A 19,060-nucleotide genomic window follows, 5' to 3' on the forward strand; every position below is an offset into this window, starting at 1 on the left:
AAAGAAAAAGTCATGTCTTCTGAACTTCTTGTATGGCAAAAAAGGAAAAGAAAAAAACAAATAACTGGGGAGCTAATGGAATTTAACCTCAAATGATGGCATCGAGTCTAAATAATATTTAGGTCTTAACACATCCACTCTAACACATAGTCTAAAGGTTGGCATGACTAATGGATAGAAATTTGTCATGATGTAGCACATTAGGAGGTTTCCTTCTCATAAATCATTGGCTCAGTTCCAGAATCCTCAGATTAGCCATTTTGCATCAGCACCTGTGACGTATTTCCATGCCCACATGCACCTCTGGAGCCCGTCACTCAGCTCCTTAGACAAACCAGGCATTGCATACCAAGTATTAATTTACATGGAGAAGTGTGCGGTGGGACTAGGATCTTGGAAAGCCGGCAGCCCAAGTTTCTAGTCCCATCACTAACATCTCCTTGTTAAATTAATGTGCAATTGGCATGTGGTGACACAGTACCTTGTGCCGTTGGCATTAGCTGTTGAAGAGGAACTCCTGAAGCCACACCCGGGTGCTGAAAGACCATCCCATGACGGCCCACTTCAATTCGGGGTCTCTTAGACGAATCTGTGATATTCAAATTCCATTTATGGCAGGGTACAGTGGAATGGGTTCAGTTTTACAAAGCAAACTACTACACATGATTCCAACGCGAGCTCAGAAAGCTACGACTACGACACATGTGTAGCATTCATGAAGAACATGCTCCAAGGGCAGAGTCCCTCTGACTTAAAGTTGGCCATCTCCAATCTTCTTAGCCAGAGTCAGCAACCTAACAATGTCTCCATGCCTGGTAATCCGCTGCTATGTATTGTGAGCGGAGCGCGCTCTTCGCACAGCACCGTTCACAATAGATAGCCCTAAGAAACTGGCAACTCCCAAGGTGAGGCAAAACTGTATTTCAAGAGTTACAGGACAGTGGGCTCCATGAACTGTTTGGAAATCAAAATAAAGAAAGAAAGAAAAGAACCAAAGTGGAATTCTGTCTGCAGAACCTACCTGCTGGTGCAAGCGCCTGCTGCCTCTTAAAAGCTTCAATTTCTATGGTGTTCACAGTCCCCGCTACTGGAGTCCCTGTATGTGTTTGCTATTGGGAAAAGAAAACAAATCACAAGAGTTCAATCTGTAGTCTTGACACCCAAATTTCATTTACAGATGGATTTAAAGATGCCAGAGCAAAACAAATCCTTCAGAGCAGTTGCACAACGGAGAAAAGGCTCATCCAGCACCTCCCATAGAGTTTCAGATGTCCGTGATGCACAGGTACACCTTGTTGGGTTTAAATTTTAAACCAGCAACTAAACTGTTGGAGTTGGTTATGCAGAATACATGCCTACATTTTCTTATAAAGTGCTATCAAATCCAGGAAAATAGGGCCAAGTAAAAAATAAACTTGCTCAACATTTTTTACTTCTTTCTTTCTTTTCTTACTGAGAATTTTCATTACTGTGTTACCCTTCCTCATTTGCATAATGCTGCAATGAAGTCAAAATGATGCATTCACATGGCATATAGCTGTAATAAAAAGCTGACATGACAAAAATTAAATGGGACTTCATTACAAGGTTAATTAGAAGGGAAATTAGAATGGGGGGTGGGGGGGAAATGTATGCATAAATTCAATCACAACTAACAAGAAACAAAGGTAAGAAATGGGAGTCAATACATTTGTGAAAGCCGATCCTTTTCATTGTGTGAAACATTGCTAGCACACAAATTAGCCCTCGTGCTGAAGACAGTTCAAACTTAAACTTGAGTTTCCATCACTGTCACTCTCAGGATAGAGCTCCACAAGAGTTGGCCTTGAAATATTTCAGGTAAAATTGCCAAGGCTCAGAATGGAATAAAAGAATCTCAGCCAAGTTACACAAGTTCCAGTCCCAGTTTTCCAAGTGCTAGACTCGAATTTGTTTGCAGAGTTGGCAGAATGAGTACCATGAAGAAATCTGATGAGGAGAAACACAATACTGCCATAAATCCCCTGTGACACCAGCGCTCATCAGAAATTACTAGACATTTTGTCTGAAGCTGAACATCTCACAGCTCTGAATTAAGAAGCCTGGAAGGGCAATACTGATATCAAGATGCAAAAGAAATCCCCAGGGTTTGACTCAGCAAATTGGAGTCTAATTTCACTAAGGTTACAGAGTGCATGAAAACTTTTATTCTTAAACTACTAAATTTAATATTGGCAATGACAGAGAATACATCCTAGACAATCCCTTCAGCTTCAAACTCAGATGGCAGACTCAAATATAGGATTACTGAAGCCAACAAGTTTGGGTACACGATGATTTCCATGCTCTCTGGCTGCTCAGCACTACTGGCAAGTACTTACGATGTTCAGCAGTGTTTGGGCAAGCCCAGCTCCTTTCAGTGAGTTTCCAAGTCATATATATATATATCTATTTTAAATTCTCCTCAATATTCAGCCATGCTATATCCAAGTTTCAAGTATGAAATTTATTAGGAGGCAAACAAGGGCTACATCAACAAAGGTCTTTAAAGATTTGATCAGCAAATACAAACATGGGCTTTATGTATGGCAGACATAGAACCAATTTAGCACTTGAGCTCTCCAACTGTTAGTTTTCTGATGCTGAGAGCCTTTGCCATATTGATGTACAGTGAGGGATTGCAAATGTTGTGAAAAAGTATTTAGACAACACAGCAAAGACAGCAATTTCCCTCAAGAACCTTCTGGTTTGTTCACAGGTCTTTTCTTCTCTGATTTTTAATAAAAATTCCACCAATGCACATTTAGTCTGAAGCAGTAAACACCAGTCTATATTGAAATAAGCTGTGGCAGTCACCACCTTGCATCTTCAGTGCTTCATGGAATGGCATTAATGAACATAGCCAGTATCACCTAAAATGCCTGGGTTTCAAACACTCCTTTTTTTTAGCTCCATATATGTCATGCCACTCAGATTCTATCAATAGCTATGAATTAATAACATCTCATCTCTTTGCTGCTCTGCAGGCATTTGTGGCTACTCTAGCGATGCAGCTACAGCCTTAGGATGTGAATTCTGAGTTTAGGAATCTCTGACTCAGATTGACCCCTAACGGTCATGGTTCACTCCATCTCACACTCAATGCTGATCAAGTTGCCAAATGCTTGTCTTTTCCCCAGGCAGACCTGCAGCATATTTCGGGTCCGACAGCCGGTGTCTGGAAGAACATCACACACGTAGGCATTTATAGAACTTCCAAAATGTCACAAACCCTCATCTTGTACAATGCTGCTGCATTAATTAACAAATTTAGCTTAGATCTCTTTTGCATCAAATGCCTCTGGGGCATGAATTCGAGAAAGTACGTTCTCCAAACTTTACTTCAAATGCCATTTATTGCACCTGCACTATTACAGTTTCATGCTGCATCTCTGCTTCATGATTTTTGATTGGCATTTTCTTATGAGCGTGCCTCCCAGCTGTCTGCATTATCACCACATAATGTAGGCCAGACACTTCAAAGAGCAAAGATTTTATGTCTTTATAAATTGCAGTCACATACCACTAATATTAGAGTAAACTTGCCCTAGCTTTAATTAAAACAATGGAGAGTTCTCCGCAGGTCATGATTATGCAGCACACCCACAACAGTCATTCTGAGTGCTGCATTTAGGCACTCCAATTTTAATGGTGATGCTGATGGGGACACATTATTTCTCTACAAACAAAGAGAAAGAGTCATGACAAGAGATGATACTTTTAACAGCTTGTGCTAAAAGTTAGTATCACAATTACACAGAAGAGTTTTGCACAGGTTTAGCATGCCCCTGCTAGTTTGTCTGAAGCAGGTCTGAAATGGTAGAATTACTTTCAAAAGTACTTCATGCCACCTGTAGCTATAGCTTGATGACAACCCTAATCACTGTAATGAATAACCTGCTAAAAGAGTACATATTTTAAACATCTTACATGAAGACTGACCACCTAAGGAGACTTCCAAGACAAGTCAGTGATGGCCATAATGAAGAGCTCTCAATGCAAGCCCCTCTGTATGCAACTCATTTGTAAAATACCACAGTGAATATCCCACTTGCACATGGGAATAAACCCATTTCACAGTTCATTTAACTCTCTTTTTTCCAACACCCAGGTGAAGGCAGTACAACCTGTACAGCTTCCATGGTATAGCAGAGCAATTCACCTTGTTAACATCTGCTAAGCAAAAATAATTGAGCTAAAAGGTAAACATTTTAGTTGCAGAGGAATTGAGGTATGTAAGTTCTCAGGGTAGATAAGCAATGGTGTCTGGGTAACACAGAGCTGAAGGCAGCTGCAATAAACCAAACTAGATGGAATTTAAAAACCTGCATCATCACTGCTCCACGAAAATTTTAACTCTTTATCATATGAATTTCTTTACTTGGTTTGTACTTCCTCATGAAAAATCAAAGTTCAAAGAAAAAAGTGAAGTATGACTCAGACAACAAAGACCAAGCACTTCAGTTTCTTCTTCCCAACATTTATGGTAGAGCTAATGGAAAGCAGTTAGTTATTGAAAACAAAAAGTGTCAGAGGGTTATTACTGTTTAAAACATTTCAGAGAAGGGAAATCCAAAACCTTCTGTAGCCACACTCAAAACCTTTAATAGATAAGGAGATAAAAAAAAACAACAAAAAAAAAAGAAAAGAAAAGAAATCCACAATTACAATGCCACAGACAAAAGAAACCATATTACCACTATGCAAAATGCACAAATGAACCAAATGCATTAGGGAAACAAAAGACAAACAAACCAAAGTGAAAACATTCAAGCTGAAAGTTAATGAAGTAAGCCAGCAACCTGAAGACAAAGATTTAACTTCCTCAAGGTTTCATTAATGCTGATGCATTTGGAGATTGCAAAGGTTTTTTGGGTTTGGTCAGATGATAAGGGATGGGCTCTTGGGAAAATTCTAATTCATCTAAGAAATACCAAATCTGAATGAAGAAAAAAAATCTGGGATGAAACTACATTTTAGAACCATTGAAAAGTACCTGAAATGGTTGCTGCTGGGATGAAAAAGCAGCAGAAACATTTGGAGGAAGCTGGGTTGCTATAGCGACAGGAGTACCAGTCTGCCCATCCTTTCCTGTCACAACCTTTACCTGAGAGAAATATTTGGGGAAAAAAAAAACAAAAAGAAGGGAGAATCATTTTCTTTTTAAAAGTTTTTTCTTCTTTTTTTTTGCTTTGTTTTGTTTTTCTGTGAACTGCTTAACACACTCATTTGGTACTGATGGTACCTCACTGAAGAGGGGATTATAACTTAAACCACCATCAGTGCAGGTTGGTTTGAGCACAGGCTGCTTTAGAAGAGTTCTGTCTCACTTTTACCAGCAGAGCAGAGAACAGCCTTGACTGTTTGTAGTGACTGCATGTCACCAGAAACCTTTTCTCAAAGCCAGTTAACATAAAAGTGTGTTTCAAATTTAATGATTGCTGCTCCTAACAGACAACAAATTAGCATGACAGACAGTCTGAACTTAAGAGAGCTCCAACATTTATTTAAGCAATGAGCACAGCCACCATTCGCTCTCCCCTTGAATTCCCAAAGTGATCAACCTTTCCAGGCAAGGGATGAAGTGCATTGCTTTAGCAGAAAGTGAGAAAGAAGGGGGAGGGGGAAATAAAAGAGAAGACAAAAAAATACAAAGAAAGAACATACTCAAAAGATGTCTTAATCTTTCCAAAGGCTTCATCATTTGAAAACACATAAAGACTTTTGCTGTTGCAAGAGACAAAATTCTCCAGCAGTTAAAACAGACAAGCAGCTTTCACAAACAAAAGACAGGCAGCAAAGTACAGCAAACCCCAAACCCAGAAGAACAAGGGGTAGAGCCTCGACTGATGTAAATTGCAGTGGTGCCACTGACTTCAAGGAACCTACACAATTTACACCCGCTAAAGATCTCTCGAGATGCGCATGAGGAGTACCTGGGATTTCGGCTGACAAACACGCAACTCAACAAGAACACCTAAACAATTTGACAAAATACAGACCGGGTGAACAAAAGAAAATATCCAATATCCATCATCAGTAAATTACAGTAACAGGCTTTCAGCTTGCTATATACATAACAAAGTGATTCCTTCACAATTATCAATAACTATCACAAGCAGAAATCTATTTTTCCTAGTCAAGTTGAGACCACAAAGCAATGAATAAATTAAACTTTAGCTGTTGTATTGCTACCACTGCCCACAAATGCCAACTGAAGATCTGATCATTAACGATTCCACTCCTAAAAGTCACCAGCTTTCACTGCAAATACTAATTTCTAACAGATATTTCAAAGCAGTGTCCCTTTTTTCACGCAGCAAATTTGCTCTGGTTCTTAACAAACTGGCAACTATATTCATGCATGTTTTCGACCTTTTAAAAGGTATTAATGAGTGCCAGGTGATCTACCCTGTTGCAAACACTTCCCTCGCACAGCTTGCAGTCAGGCTCTGCACAGGACCCGCAGAGCTACACGAATGGATACAAACGTGCAGGATAAACTGCATGGCAGCTGCCTGTGGCAAACTTATTATAAGTCCTTTGCAATTAATCAACAGTAAATTCATGCCAGTTAAATAACTTTAACTTCTTAATGTCCAGTCTGTGAGTGCTATTTGTTTAATCATTGAGAGAGCAAAACATGCACAGAGCTCTAAGACAGCTAAGTAACCCAATTCATTACTATGCACCCATATAGATTATGATTCCCATGTTCGCTCTGGCTAATTAGATTAATTCAGGGAGGTTGTTTGCCACATGAACCCTGGACTAACTATGGGAAGAAGTCACACAAGTCCAGCAAGGGTTAATGTCATCAAAGGCTTTTTGCTCACTCTTCTTTTGGTTACTGTAAATCTAGTAAGTGAAAACTAATCTACAATTCCTCATCATACTCATTCTGATAGCTTAAAAGATCTACACCAATGCCATCTTTACTTTTGTGCTGGCTTACACACCAACTACAACAGTGAAAGGTCCTTTCACCTTTCTACTCTTTTCTCTCAAATGCAGACACCTAAGGGCAGGCTCAAACCAACCTCTCAAATCACACTACCCAGAGAACTACCTTCTCTCAGACCAACTACTGAAAGAAAAACTGACAAACTTCATCAGGTAGAAATGATTGTTCAGGTAGTCACATTCTCTAACACTTCACAATCCAGGTGCCACCATCTAAGACTTTATTTCAAAACATTAACCAATAGATTTCTTACCTCATCATTGATGACCTCAGATTGTTCTTCCTCTTCTTCCTCCTCTAGATCCAAGTCATTCTGCCTCAGGTATGCTTGCAGTGGAACACAATGCTTCTTCTTGAAAGCTAAAAAGTCCATCATATTCCCTTGAAGATGTTGTAGGAAAAACAGCTCAATCAAACATTCCTTAAAAGTTTCCTTAAGAATTTCCATCTGCTTGTGGTGATGATCCAAACATTGTTTCCTCATTTGAGCAGTCTCTTGGTTGGCAGGAGGAATCTCCTCCAGTTTTTTGGGTTGTTTTTTCACTGCTGTATTAACTGTAGGAGTAAGAGGAAGACTTGACAGCCCCTGTGGTACAGTGGCCCGCGAAGGACTTGTGGGAGGAGGTGGTGATGTCATTCCAAATGCACTAGGTCCTCCAACTCCTGCTATTAATCCACCAGAAGTCCTGTCATATCCAAGGGGTCTACCCAGCTGCTGTCCTTGAAGCACTTGCTGCTGCTGTTGCATAAGTTGCCCTTGGATAATATTGCTGATTTGGGGTGGCAAGCTGGTCGTCGTAATATGGCCCGGGCTTGTCAAAGACTGCATGTTGGCTCCGCTAGCAACAGGACTTTGAGGACCAAGATGATGAATGGTGCCACCGGACTGTGAATGAGGTTGTGAAAGCCTGCGCTCCCTTACTGTGGCAGGTGTCCCAGAAGATGGAAGCTGTACTTGTGCAGCAGCTCCTTGAGCAATTTGTGCTATTCCTGGTCCTTCCTGATACACAAAGTGTCCACCATTTGAAGGACTCAGGCTGATTTGTCTCACAAGCACGCTAGCATCCACAAACCCTCTAGTAGGGCTCTGGCTGCACATACCCAAGCCAGGGCCCGGAGTGCCTGCCCGAACGCTCGGTAAGGTTTGCACTGGCACAGGGTTGGGCTGTGTAGGGCTTTGAGACTGAACTTGTTGAGGCAGCGGTGATGTAACTTGGATGTAGGACGGGGACCCATGTTCAAAGCGCCTCTGCTGGGGACTGAACTGAAAACTTGGTGATGTTGGGTTGGGAATCGGTAAGGGGGTGAGCGTTATCTGCTGGTTTCCCGAAGCCACCGGTCCAACGTTCTGCAGCGTGATGTTCACATTCTGACCAGCTACTGGACTTCGACTCATTATAAACTGCTGTATTTGGTAACTGGGAGACTGGGGCGCAGATGGACTTGCAGAAGGTGCAAAAGAAGCTGCAGGGGACTGGGGTAAATTTGCCGGTTGCTCTTCTCCCTCACTGCCTGTGAAGGACCTGGACCTTTGGAGCTGGCGCTGTGCATTCTGAGGACCATTACCATGGTGCATTCTCACCGGTTTAGGTTTTAGACAGTACACTCTAAAGAAATAACACAAACACAGAGATTCAGGCAAAATAACAATATTTCCATAATTGAAACTCTCTAGTTGATATTCAAAAGGCTACACTGCAGTGAGAATTCAGTTTAACCTCTCTTTGTAATCACTTCAAATGCTTTACATCCTCAAATTATCCAAAACTCTTGAGTACAAAAGCTCACTTAGATCACTCACACACTTCCCTAGCTAAGTGTTGTTGGACAGTTTTACATAGATGTTCCTCTTTGCTCATAAGAATAACTTCAAATAATGTAACCAAAAAAAAAATCCCTTTCTGTGAAACTTCAAGTCTTCAATATCAAAAGTGTCTGCTCTTATTCATGTTCATTATTTCCAGTGTTTTTAATGCAATGTTCTCAAAACCACACGCTGTTTAAAATGTGCAGCACATTTCTTCAACAATAACTAGAAATATGACTTAAATGGACACAGACTACTTGACCTTATTGTTCTAGCTACTGAAAAAGAAATGCAGCATGAAAAAAAAAAATCTCCCTACCAAATCATCTAGATCTGTGAAAAAGTACTGCAAACGACGCTTAACTCTGCCTTCTCCTTCCTTCAGAACACTAACACCTTAAAGAGATGAAAATTAACCTGTACCTGCATTTCATTTCAAAAACTTTTTGTTGAGCCAAGCTATCTAGAAATCTAAAAAGGTTTGGGTTTGTGTTTAAATCGTTGACAAACAAAACCTCCACTGACAGGCACTGACAGGCAGGGTCAGCGCTGGGTGTCACACAGCAGTCGCAGCAGAAAGAAAACGAAACCTTTACTTTTTTTTCTTCAACACCTTTTGTATTTTGAACATAAAAGTTTCAGTTTTGGTTTGTTTTGTTGGTTTTTTTCCCCTTGCCAAACACACACTCAAATACATCGCTTCTCGTCTTTGTGCCTAACTACAAGTTGGTTCCAAGCGGCAACAGGCAGCAGCACATCAACACGGCAGCACCACCGGGACGGGACCAGCGCAGCGGGACCGTCCCGCTCTGGTCTGCTGCTCGGGCAGGGAAACACCGCACGACCCTGTCCCGGGCTGCCTGCAGCTCAAGCCCCAGGGATGGAGAGGTCCCCTCTTCTTGCCCCCAAGAAGGAGTTGGCTCCCCAGGAAGGTGGGGAAGCAGCGCAGCGCTGTCACACACGTGTTAGCGACCAGAGGCTGCAAAGGAGGGAAAAGGCTGCTCGGGACAGCAGATCTCCGAGCCTGGGCAGGACCACGGAGCGCAGCCTGTACCGGGGCTAAACACAGCTCTGGACAGATCTCCTCCCTCCCGCTCCTCGGAGTCACATCCGAGGGAGATCCCGCAGCAGAGCAGGAAGGGTAAAAAACGCCGCTGCTCACAGGCAGCTTTTCCGAAAGATTTAATAATGCTGCCACACTTCGTGGTATTGTGACTCTTTCACGGCACTGATAGCAAATAATTAAGATTCAAATTATATCACCTATCGCCAGTAACAAGGTCTTATTATTTTAATTACCTATACCTCGCTAACATTTACGGCCCAAGTGAAAACACTTAATTAATTACACAATGATAAGGAAGCGTCGCCAGCGCGCTGCCGGCCTCTGCCCGCCCGGGGAAAAGGGATCGCCTTTTGTGTGCGAAACCTGAACGGAGCGAATGGCCCGCACGCCGGCCCGGGCCCACGGCAAGCCCCGGCCCCGCCGCCCCAACTTCGCGCGGGGCTTCCCCCGCCGAGGCCCCGCCGCCAGGCAGCGCCGCTGCCGCTTCCCCTCCTCTGCCCCCGCCGCGGCGGGACGCGGCCGGCCCTGCCCGCCCCCGGCCACGGCGCCCCCCACCCCAGCGCCGTGCGACGGCGCGAGGAAGGCCCGCTCCTCCGCGGCCGCCCCCGCCGCCAGGACCGGTACCGCCGGGCCTCGGGCCCGAGGCCTGCGGTTCCGGCAAAGGAGGAAAGACGGGGAGAAGTGGGTCCCGACCGCCCCCCGCGGCCCTCCGAGCCCGGCGGGCCCCACTTACCGCGGGCGCCGGGGCCAGACTTTCCATTCGCTCCTCACAGGAAGCGGGGGCGGGGGGCGGCCGGAGCGGCAGCCGCTACCAGCGCCGGCAGGAGACAAACCGCGCCTCCTGCGCCGCGCTCCGCTCCCCGCGCCTGCGCCGCCGCCCCTCCGGACCCAGCGCCCTCTGCGCCTGCGCCGCTGCTGGCGCCTGCGCGGCGCTGTCCCGGCGCCCCAGCGGCCGGCCGAGTTTGGGCTGCGATCGGCGTTGGGCCGCGAGCAGCAGCCTGGCGGCCCGGCTGCCTCTCCCTCAGCACAGGAACGAGACTCAGGGACGGGGCAGGAAATTAACTTTTATTGTAGTGCGGGTCCGAGAGAGCAGTATCCATTCCGGGTGGCGACTGTGCCGAGAAGGGCACAGCGCTTACACTGTCCATCGAAATCGACATCGAACTGTCGCCTGCTCAGAAGAGGAACTGTACGCTGCTTATCTGAGCACGGACCGTGAAAGCTTCAGCCGCTGCGAAGGGAGGAAAAATAAAGTAACTTGGTGCTGCTCTTGATTACAATAAAGCACTGCCAGAAATCCAGGGACTAGTTCAGTAATACAGAACATAAACCATCTGACTCCCCACCCGTAACATTCGCTTCTCACCAAGCAGATGTCACTGCTTTGAACACCAGCTACTGAAGATGGGTCCAGCCCTCCAGGCTGTAGGTAAAAGCTGTGCTTTCCCAAGGCTGGCATACACCTGTCACCTGCCACTGGGGTGGTTCCTGCAAGGATTTCATCTCTCCCAGAGGTCTCGGCTTTGGTCCCTGCAATGGTTTGTGACTAAATCTACAATGACATTTTTGATGAATACTGAGGAACAGCTCAAAGCACAGAGATCAAAACTGTCTCAGATAAAAGCCAAGGGACTACACAAAGATAATTGCTTAAAATTCAGTGTAATTGAACTTAACAGTATGCAAAGAGCCCTGCTTGCTACGGGAGGGTTGGACAAAACGAGCTTTGAGTGTGCCTTCCAACCCAATGCAACGTGTGACTACTGCTCTTTTTTTTGTAAGGAATAAAAGACATAATGAAACCCTTGAAGTGTCATCAAATAGATTGCATTTTTAATATTTACAAGTGTTCTAAAATGAGCACAAAAGGAGGCATGAAGCTTTAATAAGTTCTTCTGACCAGGAAAATCAATACACTGAAAAAAAAGCAGTTATATTTGTATCCCATAAAATTAACAGCTGTTTCAGTCTGTATAGGGAATGCCTTTTTCAGCATTGTAACATCCACTCTCTGATGGTACCCCAAATCCTGTATCTTTAAAGAGCTTCTCTACAATTACTCTTTCAGTGCTACTCTTACACACAAGACTGCATTTTTAAAGGAACGTTTGAGTCCATCGCCTCAGCTCATATAAAATGAAACACTCCTGTTCCTCAGCCTCCCAACGCCCCAGGTATGCTGGCAGTCCTACACACAGCCTCAGCAAAATCAAAACAGAGGCCACAAGGGCCTGCAGATTCCTTCCTGCTGTGCCTACAGCTTCAGGAGTGAAATGAATTCACATCCCACATGGCAGCCATAGTTTTGTTTCTCACCTGCATTTCCACCTGTGCCTGACACTGGGTTTAGATTTGCTCCACTGTTTGTTCCTCTTCTTCCTTCTGTCTAGGCTGTTGCTCTGGCAGTTGTGGAGCTGTTTGATCTTCAATCAATGCCTGTGACAACAGAAATAACTGGAGCAGGGGATGACAGCCACAGGCTTCTTTTTTAATTATTTTGATTGAGTAGATAAAAATCACGACTGCTAGCATGAAGTCATGTAGAGATTTATCCTGAAGTGAACTAATTGTCTATACTAGCAATTACAACAGAAAATTCTGACCTGACAAAAAATTACTATACATCAGCACTGCCTGTTTCTGACACTGCTGAAATGCCAAAAAATGAGACAACCACGTGGGGAAGAAGTTCTTCACCATGAGAGTGGTGAAACCCTGGAATGGGTTGTCCAGGGAGGTGGTTGAGGCCCCATCCCTGGAGGTGTTTAAGAGCAGGCTGGATGAGGCTCTGGCCAGCCTGATCTAGTGTGGGGTGTCCCTGCCCATGGCAGGGGTGTTGGAACTAGATGATCCTTGTGGTCCCTTCCAATCCTGACTGATTCTATGATTCTAAGTGTTAAAAAGAACAGACCCGGAACAGGTATCTGATGCACTGCTAGGGGAATTAGGCAGTCAAAACTCATACTGAACAGTTTTCAGTCATAAGAATTGTTACTTTTCTTTACTGCCCTTGAAACAGATTTTACATGAAAAAGGAATTGGGAGGGGGGAAGAGTGTGGAATTCACCAGGAAAACCTGTGCAGACCTTTTCCTGCATCATTGTAGGCTCTGACACAGGCAGCAGCTTGTCATCAGTCTCTGCACTGAAAAGAAATGGAAGTAGCGTAAGGTGACTGACTTTTGTGCAACTGTTTGAATATTCATGACATTTTAACACAAAGAATTGTAATATTCAGGAAGAAGAATCTGCAGTGACAAGGCTGGGATTAGTGGAGAACACCAGCCAGTTCTTTACCTAGGAATAGGAGAGCAATATTGTCAGAGTTGAAATCCGGGTCTGACCTTCCCAATACTTCACTTAGAGCAATAATGAAGCACTTGAAACTTTACATCAGCACAAGCACAGGTTTGGTTCTTTGGCAGCAAATGCACTAATTTAACTGAAGGCTGGAGGCCACCACAGTGCCTCTGATAAGGGAAATCCCCATGGGAAGCACATTTGTGCTTAAGAGAAAAAATTTCACCCCTCAGGCCACCAAACAGATTAGATGTCAAATCTGGGGGAAATTCTTACTTGCAGTAAACTTACAGAGATCTTTTTGAGGAACTTCTTTTTCTTGCTGTCATTGTCATCAACTCAAAGTGATTCATATAGATTTGAGTACGTTCAGAATCCTGCTCTTTAGCATAGGCTTGTCTAACACGAAGAGGACAACGACCTGAGCTCTGGAACAAACAGAAATTGAAGGCTTAGGTGCCAAAAATAAGTAGTCAGAAGTGTCCTGTCTCAAAAACTGCAGTTTGCAATAGTCTTGCCTCACATCCTGCCACTTAAGTAAAAGCCAAAATTAATAGCTCCCCTTCCTTTATTTTTACTGAGAGTGCAGAGTGATCCATCCAGAGTCATGCCATTGTCACAGCACTGGGGAAATTCATATTCTTAAGTGTATGGAAACTACAACAAATATAACCTGTAATAAATGCAAGCTCTAGTAGCCATACTGACAGAGGAAGGTATTTACCAGCATTTACTTGCATACCAAGCTCTTCAAAATTCTCAGATATAGTTATCACAGTATCACAGTACATTAGAAGTTGGAAGGGACCTCAAGAGATCATTGAGTCCAACCCCCTGCCAAAGCAGGATCACTCAGGGTAGTCTGCACAGGAATGCAACCAGGTGGGTTCAGAAAGTCTCCAGAGAAGGAGACTGTGATTCTGCTTATTAAACATTCATGTAGCCCAATGAGGAATTCAAACCAAACCAACCAAAAAAAAACCCAAACCAACAAAACCCCCCAAGTCTTCCCACTGTAATGCACATTGCAGCTGAAACTCACCTTTCCTTCAAATGCTTTTCTGTAGTGATTTTTGCATTGCTCTGGGGAGCGATAAGCATAGTTGCTAGAGCTAACAACGTCACTGACAAAGTCCCAGTTTGCTGTTTGTGCTGGTGACACAGTGGTGAGGTTTAAACGAAGTGTCTGTACCTGTTTCACCACCTAGGAGGCAGAGAAAAATCACATCAATGTCATGTTCAGTTAAATGCTCTTCTTGTGTGCACAAGCAGGTACAATCCCGTGTTAATCAAGGTCTGCGGTTGCTGTAGTTAAAATTCCACGTAAAAAAGTTTTTCAAGTCAATAAAAACAAAGTGCCAGCTTACTTTTAATAGTGCCAGGTCTTCAGCAATTATCCATGCAGGACTATCTTGCTCAGCAGCAGCAGCTAGCTGGAAAGCTGATGAAGGTCTTGCAAAGTATGTTTTCTGATGTACCCTGAGCAGACTCTTCTGAGCTTTGCTCTTCCGTCGTGTTTTCAGTGTTCTTGGAGTCACTTGCTCAAAAAGGGAAGGTGGAGGAACAACCATCCTTCTGTGGCAATGCTTCTTTCTCTCACCTGAGGCTACTGGGCATGACAAAGTTTTTCTCTCCAGTGAGAGAGGAACTTTGTGCAACAGGGTCATGACAGGAAACTGATTGCTGCAAATAACCTGACTAACGATAAGCCTTTTCTGAATGCAGGTACCTTCAGTTTATGGGGAACCTAAGACAGTATTTGACTTGATCAGTCATTTTGCAATAGCTTCACTGAGAAAATACACTTAAAACCAAATGAAATGGACACAGGATCAGCTAGTTCCAACCCCGCTGCCATGGGCAGGGACACCTCACACTAGATCAGGCTGGCCAGAGCCTCATCCAGCCTGCTCTTAAACACCTCCAGGGATGGGGCCTCAACCACCTCCCTGGACAACCCATTCCAGGGCTTCACCACTCTCATGGTGAAGAACTTCTTCCTCACATCCAGTCTGAATCTCCCCACCTCCAGCTTCATTCCATTCCCCATAGTCCTATCACTACCTGAGATCCTAAGAAGTCCCTCCCCAGCCTTCTTGTAGGCCCCCTTCAGATACTGAAAGGCCACAATAAGTGATTCTGTGACACACAAGAGTCTCACTGCTTTAACTCCTGCTCATTTAATATTTCTATATCTAGCCTGTAAGGACAATAGCAAGCTTCCACACTGCACTCCCTCTGCTCATGCTCTACATTCAATCATCTTGCTCAGTGATCACAATCTTAACAGAGATAACAGTGCAGGCATGCCTGCATTTTTAAACACAAAGAGATTCTTGCAGAAGAGTTTTCACACTGTTCCACACAAAGACATTATCACACAATTCCCCATGCAATTTTGAATCCCAACTTACATGAGAGATCTGGTCTCTGACGCTTACGTGTGCTCCTAACAAACAGAGGTGGAAGCTGAGACTCTGGAATTGGGGTACTGGTATACATCAGACACATAACAGGATCAGTGTAGACATCATCTTGATTCTCAGGTAAAACAGGGGGAGCCCAAAGCTTCAGAACAAAACAAAAAAAATCAGCAACAACAACATCAGAGAAGGGCAACAAGGCTGGTGAGAGGCCTTGAGCACAAGCCCTATGAGGAGAGGCTGAGGGAGCTGGGATTGTTTAGCCTGGAGAAGAGAAGGCTCAGGGGAGACCTCATTGCCCTCTACAACTACCTGAGGGATGGTTGTGGCCGGGAAGGGGTTGGTCTCTTCTCCCAGGCAACCAGCACCAGAACAAGGGGACACAGTCTCAAGCTGCGCCAGGGGAGGTTTAGACTCGAGGTGAGGAGAAAGTTCTTCACTGAGAGAGTCATTCGTCATTGGAACGGGTTGCCCAGGGAGGTGGTGGAGTCACCATCCCTGGAGGCGTTCAAGAGGAGATTGGACGTGGCACTTGGTGCCATGGTCTAGTCATGGGGTCTGTGTTGATAGGTTGGACTCGATGATCCTCGAGGTCCTTTCCAACCTAAGTTATACTGTGATACTGTGATCAAAACCCCCACAACCAAGAGTTGGACAGGAATTGCAGTATTTTAGGTGAGGTTTCCTTCAGATCAAAGAAGAGCTACTTGACTTACAGGCATTATTTCTAGTTCTCCATCTGGTCCTTCGCAGACAAATTCCTGTTGGAGAAACAAAGAATTTTTGATACCTCAATGCACCATCCAGCCCAGTATTCAACATTACAAACACAAGTTTGCTTGTAACACTGTAATTTTCACATTAGCATTGGGGGGGGATAAGTACTTCAAGGAATTACTCTCAAATTTCAGTATTTTTCTCAATCTCTTCTTGCAGTTACACATATATACCTTGATACATAGCTGTGTGTTTCTGCTCCAAGTCAGCCTGCCAACCCACAGTTCTACCAAAACAACAACCTGCTACTCTACAGAGCTAAAACTGTCCACAGAGTGAAAGCTTCAATTGAAAGAGTACAGTAATTGTGCAAAGGCACACCATCAGCACAACACCAACCCAACAGACATTTCAATTTCCGGTTCAGAGTCATGGAATGGCTTAGCTTAGAAGGGACCTTAGAGATCATCCACTCCAGCCTCCTCACCATGGGTAGGGACACCTCTCAGCTAGACTTGGCTGCCCAAGGCCTCATCCTGTCTGACCTAGAACACCCCCAAGGAGGCATCCACAACACCTCTGGGCAATCTATTCCAGAGTTCCACCACCCTCATACTGAAGAACTTCTTCCTAAGACCCAGTCTAAATGTCCTCTCCCTCAGCTTGAAACCATTTCCCCTTGTCCTACTGCTAGACCCCCTTCTCAGAAGTCCTCTCCAGCCTTCCTGTAGGATCCATTCAGGTGTTGGAAGGCAGCTCTAAGGTCCCCCTGGAGTCTTCTCGTCTCTAGGCTGAACCCCAGCTCCCTCAGCCCATCCTCCCAGCAGAGGTGTTCCACCCTTGAATCATCTTTGTGGCCTTCCTCTGGACTCACTCCAGCAGCTCTGTGTCCTTCTTATGAAGGGGACACCAGAACTGGACACAGGATTTGAGGTGGGGGTCACAAAATGCAAATTCTTCAAAGAACAGAGAGATGCCTTCATATTACCATGTTATAAGCATCTTGTCTGGTATATGTCAAGAGATCATCTTGCCCTTCCTGCTGAAATTCTTCTTTTGCCTTTCCCAGCATCTTGGCATGCTGATATTCCCACTTTATGCTTGCAGTCTTGAGCTCCTTCTAGGAAATTTATACACTTTAAATTAGAAACACTCTTCACAAGAAATATGCTAACAGCAGTAAATTGCCACTGATCTGAGTCCCACCTATTATAAGCTAACAGTCACAACAGCATTAGTTAAACCGAATTTTCATTCTTGGGCAAGGCCCTCACACCAGGAAAGAGAAAAGGAAATACATCTACCTGTTAATTTAAGAAACAATGCGATCATTGCATGCAAAATTTCAGTGTTCATAAACAAACAAACAAAAATCCCACATAAACAACAACAAAGAAACAAAACTAAACAAAAAAGCCCTGACAACAGCTGAGGTTTTCTATTTTGCTTTCATTAATTAGTCAGCAAATGAAATCTAGTCACTTACCTTGCTGGCTTTCTGGCTTTTTTGATCATCTGAAGTATGAAACAATTCCATGAAATTCAAGGCATACTTTTCAACTGGCTTCATCTGTACAGAAAAAACATTTTAGAATAGCATAGAATAAACCAGGTTGGAAGAGACCTTCAAGATCATCACATCCAACCCAAGAGCCAACACCATCTCATCAACTAAACCATGGCACCAAGCACCCCATGAAGTCTCCTCCTAAAAACCTCCAGTGATGGTGACTCCACCACCTCCCTGGGCAGTCCATTCCAATGGGCAATCACTCTCTCTATGAAGAATTTCTTCCTAACATCCAGCCTAAACCTCCCCTGGTGCAGCTTGAGACTCTGTCCTCTTGTTCTGGTGCTGGTTGCCTGGGAGAAGAGACCAGCCCCTGCCTGTCTACAACCTCCCTTCAGGTAGTTGTAGAGAGCAATAAAGTCTGCCCTGAACCTCCTCTTCTCCAGGCTAAGCAACCCCAGCTCCCACAGTCTCTCCTCATGGGGCTTGTGCTCCAAACCCCTCCCCAGCTTTGTTGCTCTTCTCTGGACACCTTCCAGCAGATCAACATCTTTCCTAAACTGAGAGGCCCAGAACTGGACACAGAACTCAAGGTGTGGCCTAACCAGTGCAGGGACAGAATGACCTCCCTGCTGGCCACACTGTTCCTTATGCAGGCCTGGATGCTGTTGGCCTTCCTGGCTGCCTGGGCATGCTGCTGGCTCATGTTCAGCCTACTGTCAACCAGTACCCCCAGGTCCCTCTCTGCCTGGCTGCTCTCCAGCCACTGTGACCCCAGCCTGTAGCACTGCCTGGGGTTGCTGTGGCCAATGTGCAGAACCTGGCACTTAGATGTGTTAAATCTCATGCCCTTGGACTCTGGATTTTACCACATTGATTGTTATTTAGCTTTCAAATTGGAAACACGTAACTAGCCAGTGTGGTAAAAACAAGCAGAACCCACACACACCAAACAAAGGTATTTATTTCTTTGCAAATATTGCCACTGCAATTCAAGGGGAAAAGAGATCTAAGGACCAGAAATCTGACATCCTGGTTCCTAATTTGTCTGCTCATTTCTCACCAGTATCACTAGGCATAGGCTCCAACTGTTGGCTTCTATTTTCTTCATGGAAATAAAGAAATAAGATAATGCAGGAAAAAAATTAGAGAGGCAAAAGCCCATTTAGAACTTAGACTGGCCACTGCTGTAAAGGAGAATAAAAGATGTTTCTGTAAATATATTAATGGAAAAAGAAGAGGCAAGGACAACCTCC

The 19,060-nt window shown here is 44.4% G+C and overlaps 2 protein-coding genes across 14 annotated transcripts in view; both read right to left on the bottom strand.

Moving 5' to 3' along the window:
• The window catches only part of EP400 (E1A binding protein p400), a 54,907-nt gene extending 44,213 nt beyond the window's left edge, over window positions 1–10,694 (bottom strand). For 5 of the 9 annotated variants that reach the window (XM_068157371.1, XM_068157372.1, XM_068157370.1 and 2 more), the window contains exons 1-4: window positions 10,589–10,693; window positions 7,236–8,589; window positions 1,022–1,109; window positions 482–589 (exon numbers count right to left, since the gene is read on the bottom strand). In XM_068157371.1, coding sequence (XP_068013472.1) covers window positions 482–589; window positions 1,022–1,109; window positions 7,236–8,558 — 1,519 coding nt within the window. In that variant the 5' untranslated portion in view covers window positions 8,559–8,589; window positions 10,589–10,693. Of the gene's footprint in view, window positions 1–481; window positions 590–1,021; window positions 1,110–5,014; window positions 5,126–7,235; window positions 8,590–10,588 lie in introns of all 9 variants that reach the window. The other 4 variants (XM_068157375.1, XM_068157374.1, XM_068157376.1 and 1 more) reach the window with 3 other exon arrangements.
• A 211-nt stretch (window positions 10,695–10,905) lies between these two features.
• LOC137450613 (E1A-binding protein p400-like) overlaps window positions 10,906–19,060 on the bottom strand; it is a 28,798-nt gene continuing 20,643 nt past the window's right edge. For 2 of the 5 annotated variants that reach the window (XM_068157380.1, XM_068157377.1), the window contains exons 21-30: window positions 17,781–17,864; window positions 17,283–17,414; window positions 16,294–16,338; window positions 15,569–15,722; window positions 14,522–14,763; window positions 14,197–14,358; window positions 13,446–13,582; window positions 12,942–12,999; window positions 12,172–12,291; window positions 10,906–11,086 (exon numbers count right to left, since the gene is read on the bottom strand). In XM_068157380.1, coding sequence (XP_068013481.1) covers window positions 12,202–12,291; window positions 12,942–12,999; window positions 13,446–13,582; window positions 14,197–14,358; window positions 14,522–14,763; window positions 15,569–15,722; window positions 16,294–16,338; window positions 17,283–17,414; window positions 17,781–17,864 — 1,104 coding nt within the window. In that variant the 3' untranslated portion in view covers window positions 10,906–11,086; window positions 12,172–12,201. Of the gene's footprint in view, window positions 11,087–12,171; window positions 12,292–12,941; window positions 13,000–13,445; window positions 13,583–14,196; window positions 14,359–14,521; window positions 14,764–15,568; window positions 15,723–16,293; window positions 16,339–17,282; window positions 17,415–17,780; window positions 17,865–19,060 lie in introns of those variants that run through there. The other 3 variants (XM_068157378.1, XM_068157381.1, XM_068157382.1) reach the window with 3 other exon arrangements.

Source organism: Melanerpes formicivorus, unplaced genomic scaffold (assembly GCF_026170545.1).
Source record: "Melanerpes formicivorus ecotype bairdi unplaced genomic scaffold, bMelFor1.0.p_v2 SCAF_36, whole genome shotgun sequence".
In the NCBI taxonomy this organism is placed as follows: domain Eukaryota; kingdom Metazoa; phylum Chordata; class Aves; order Piciformes; family Picidae; genus Melanerpes; species Melanerpes formicivorus.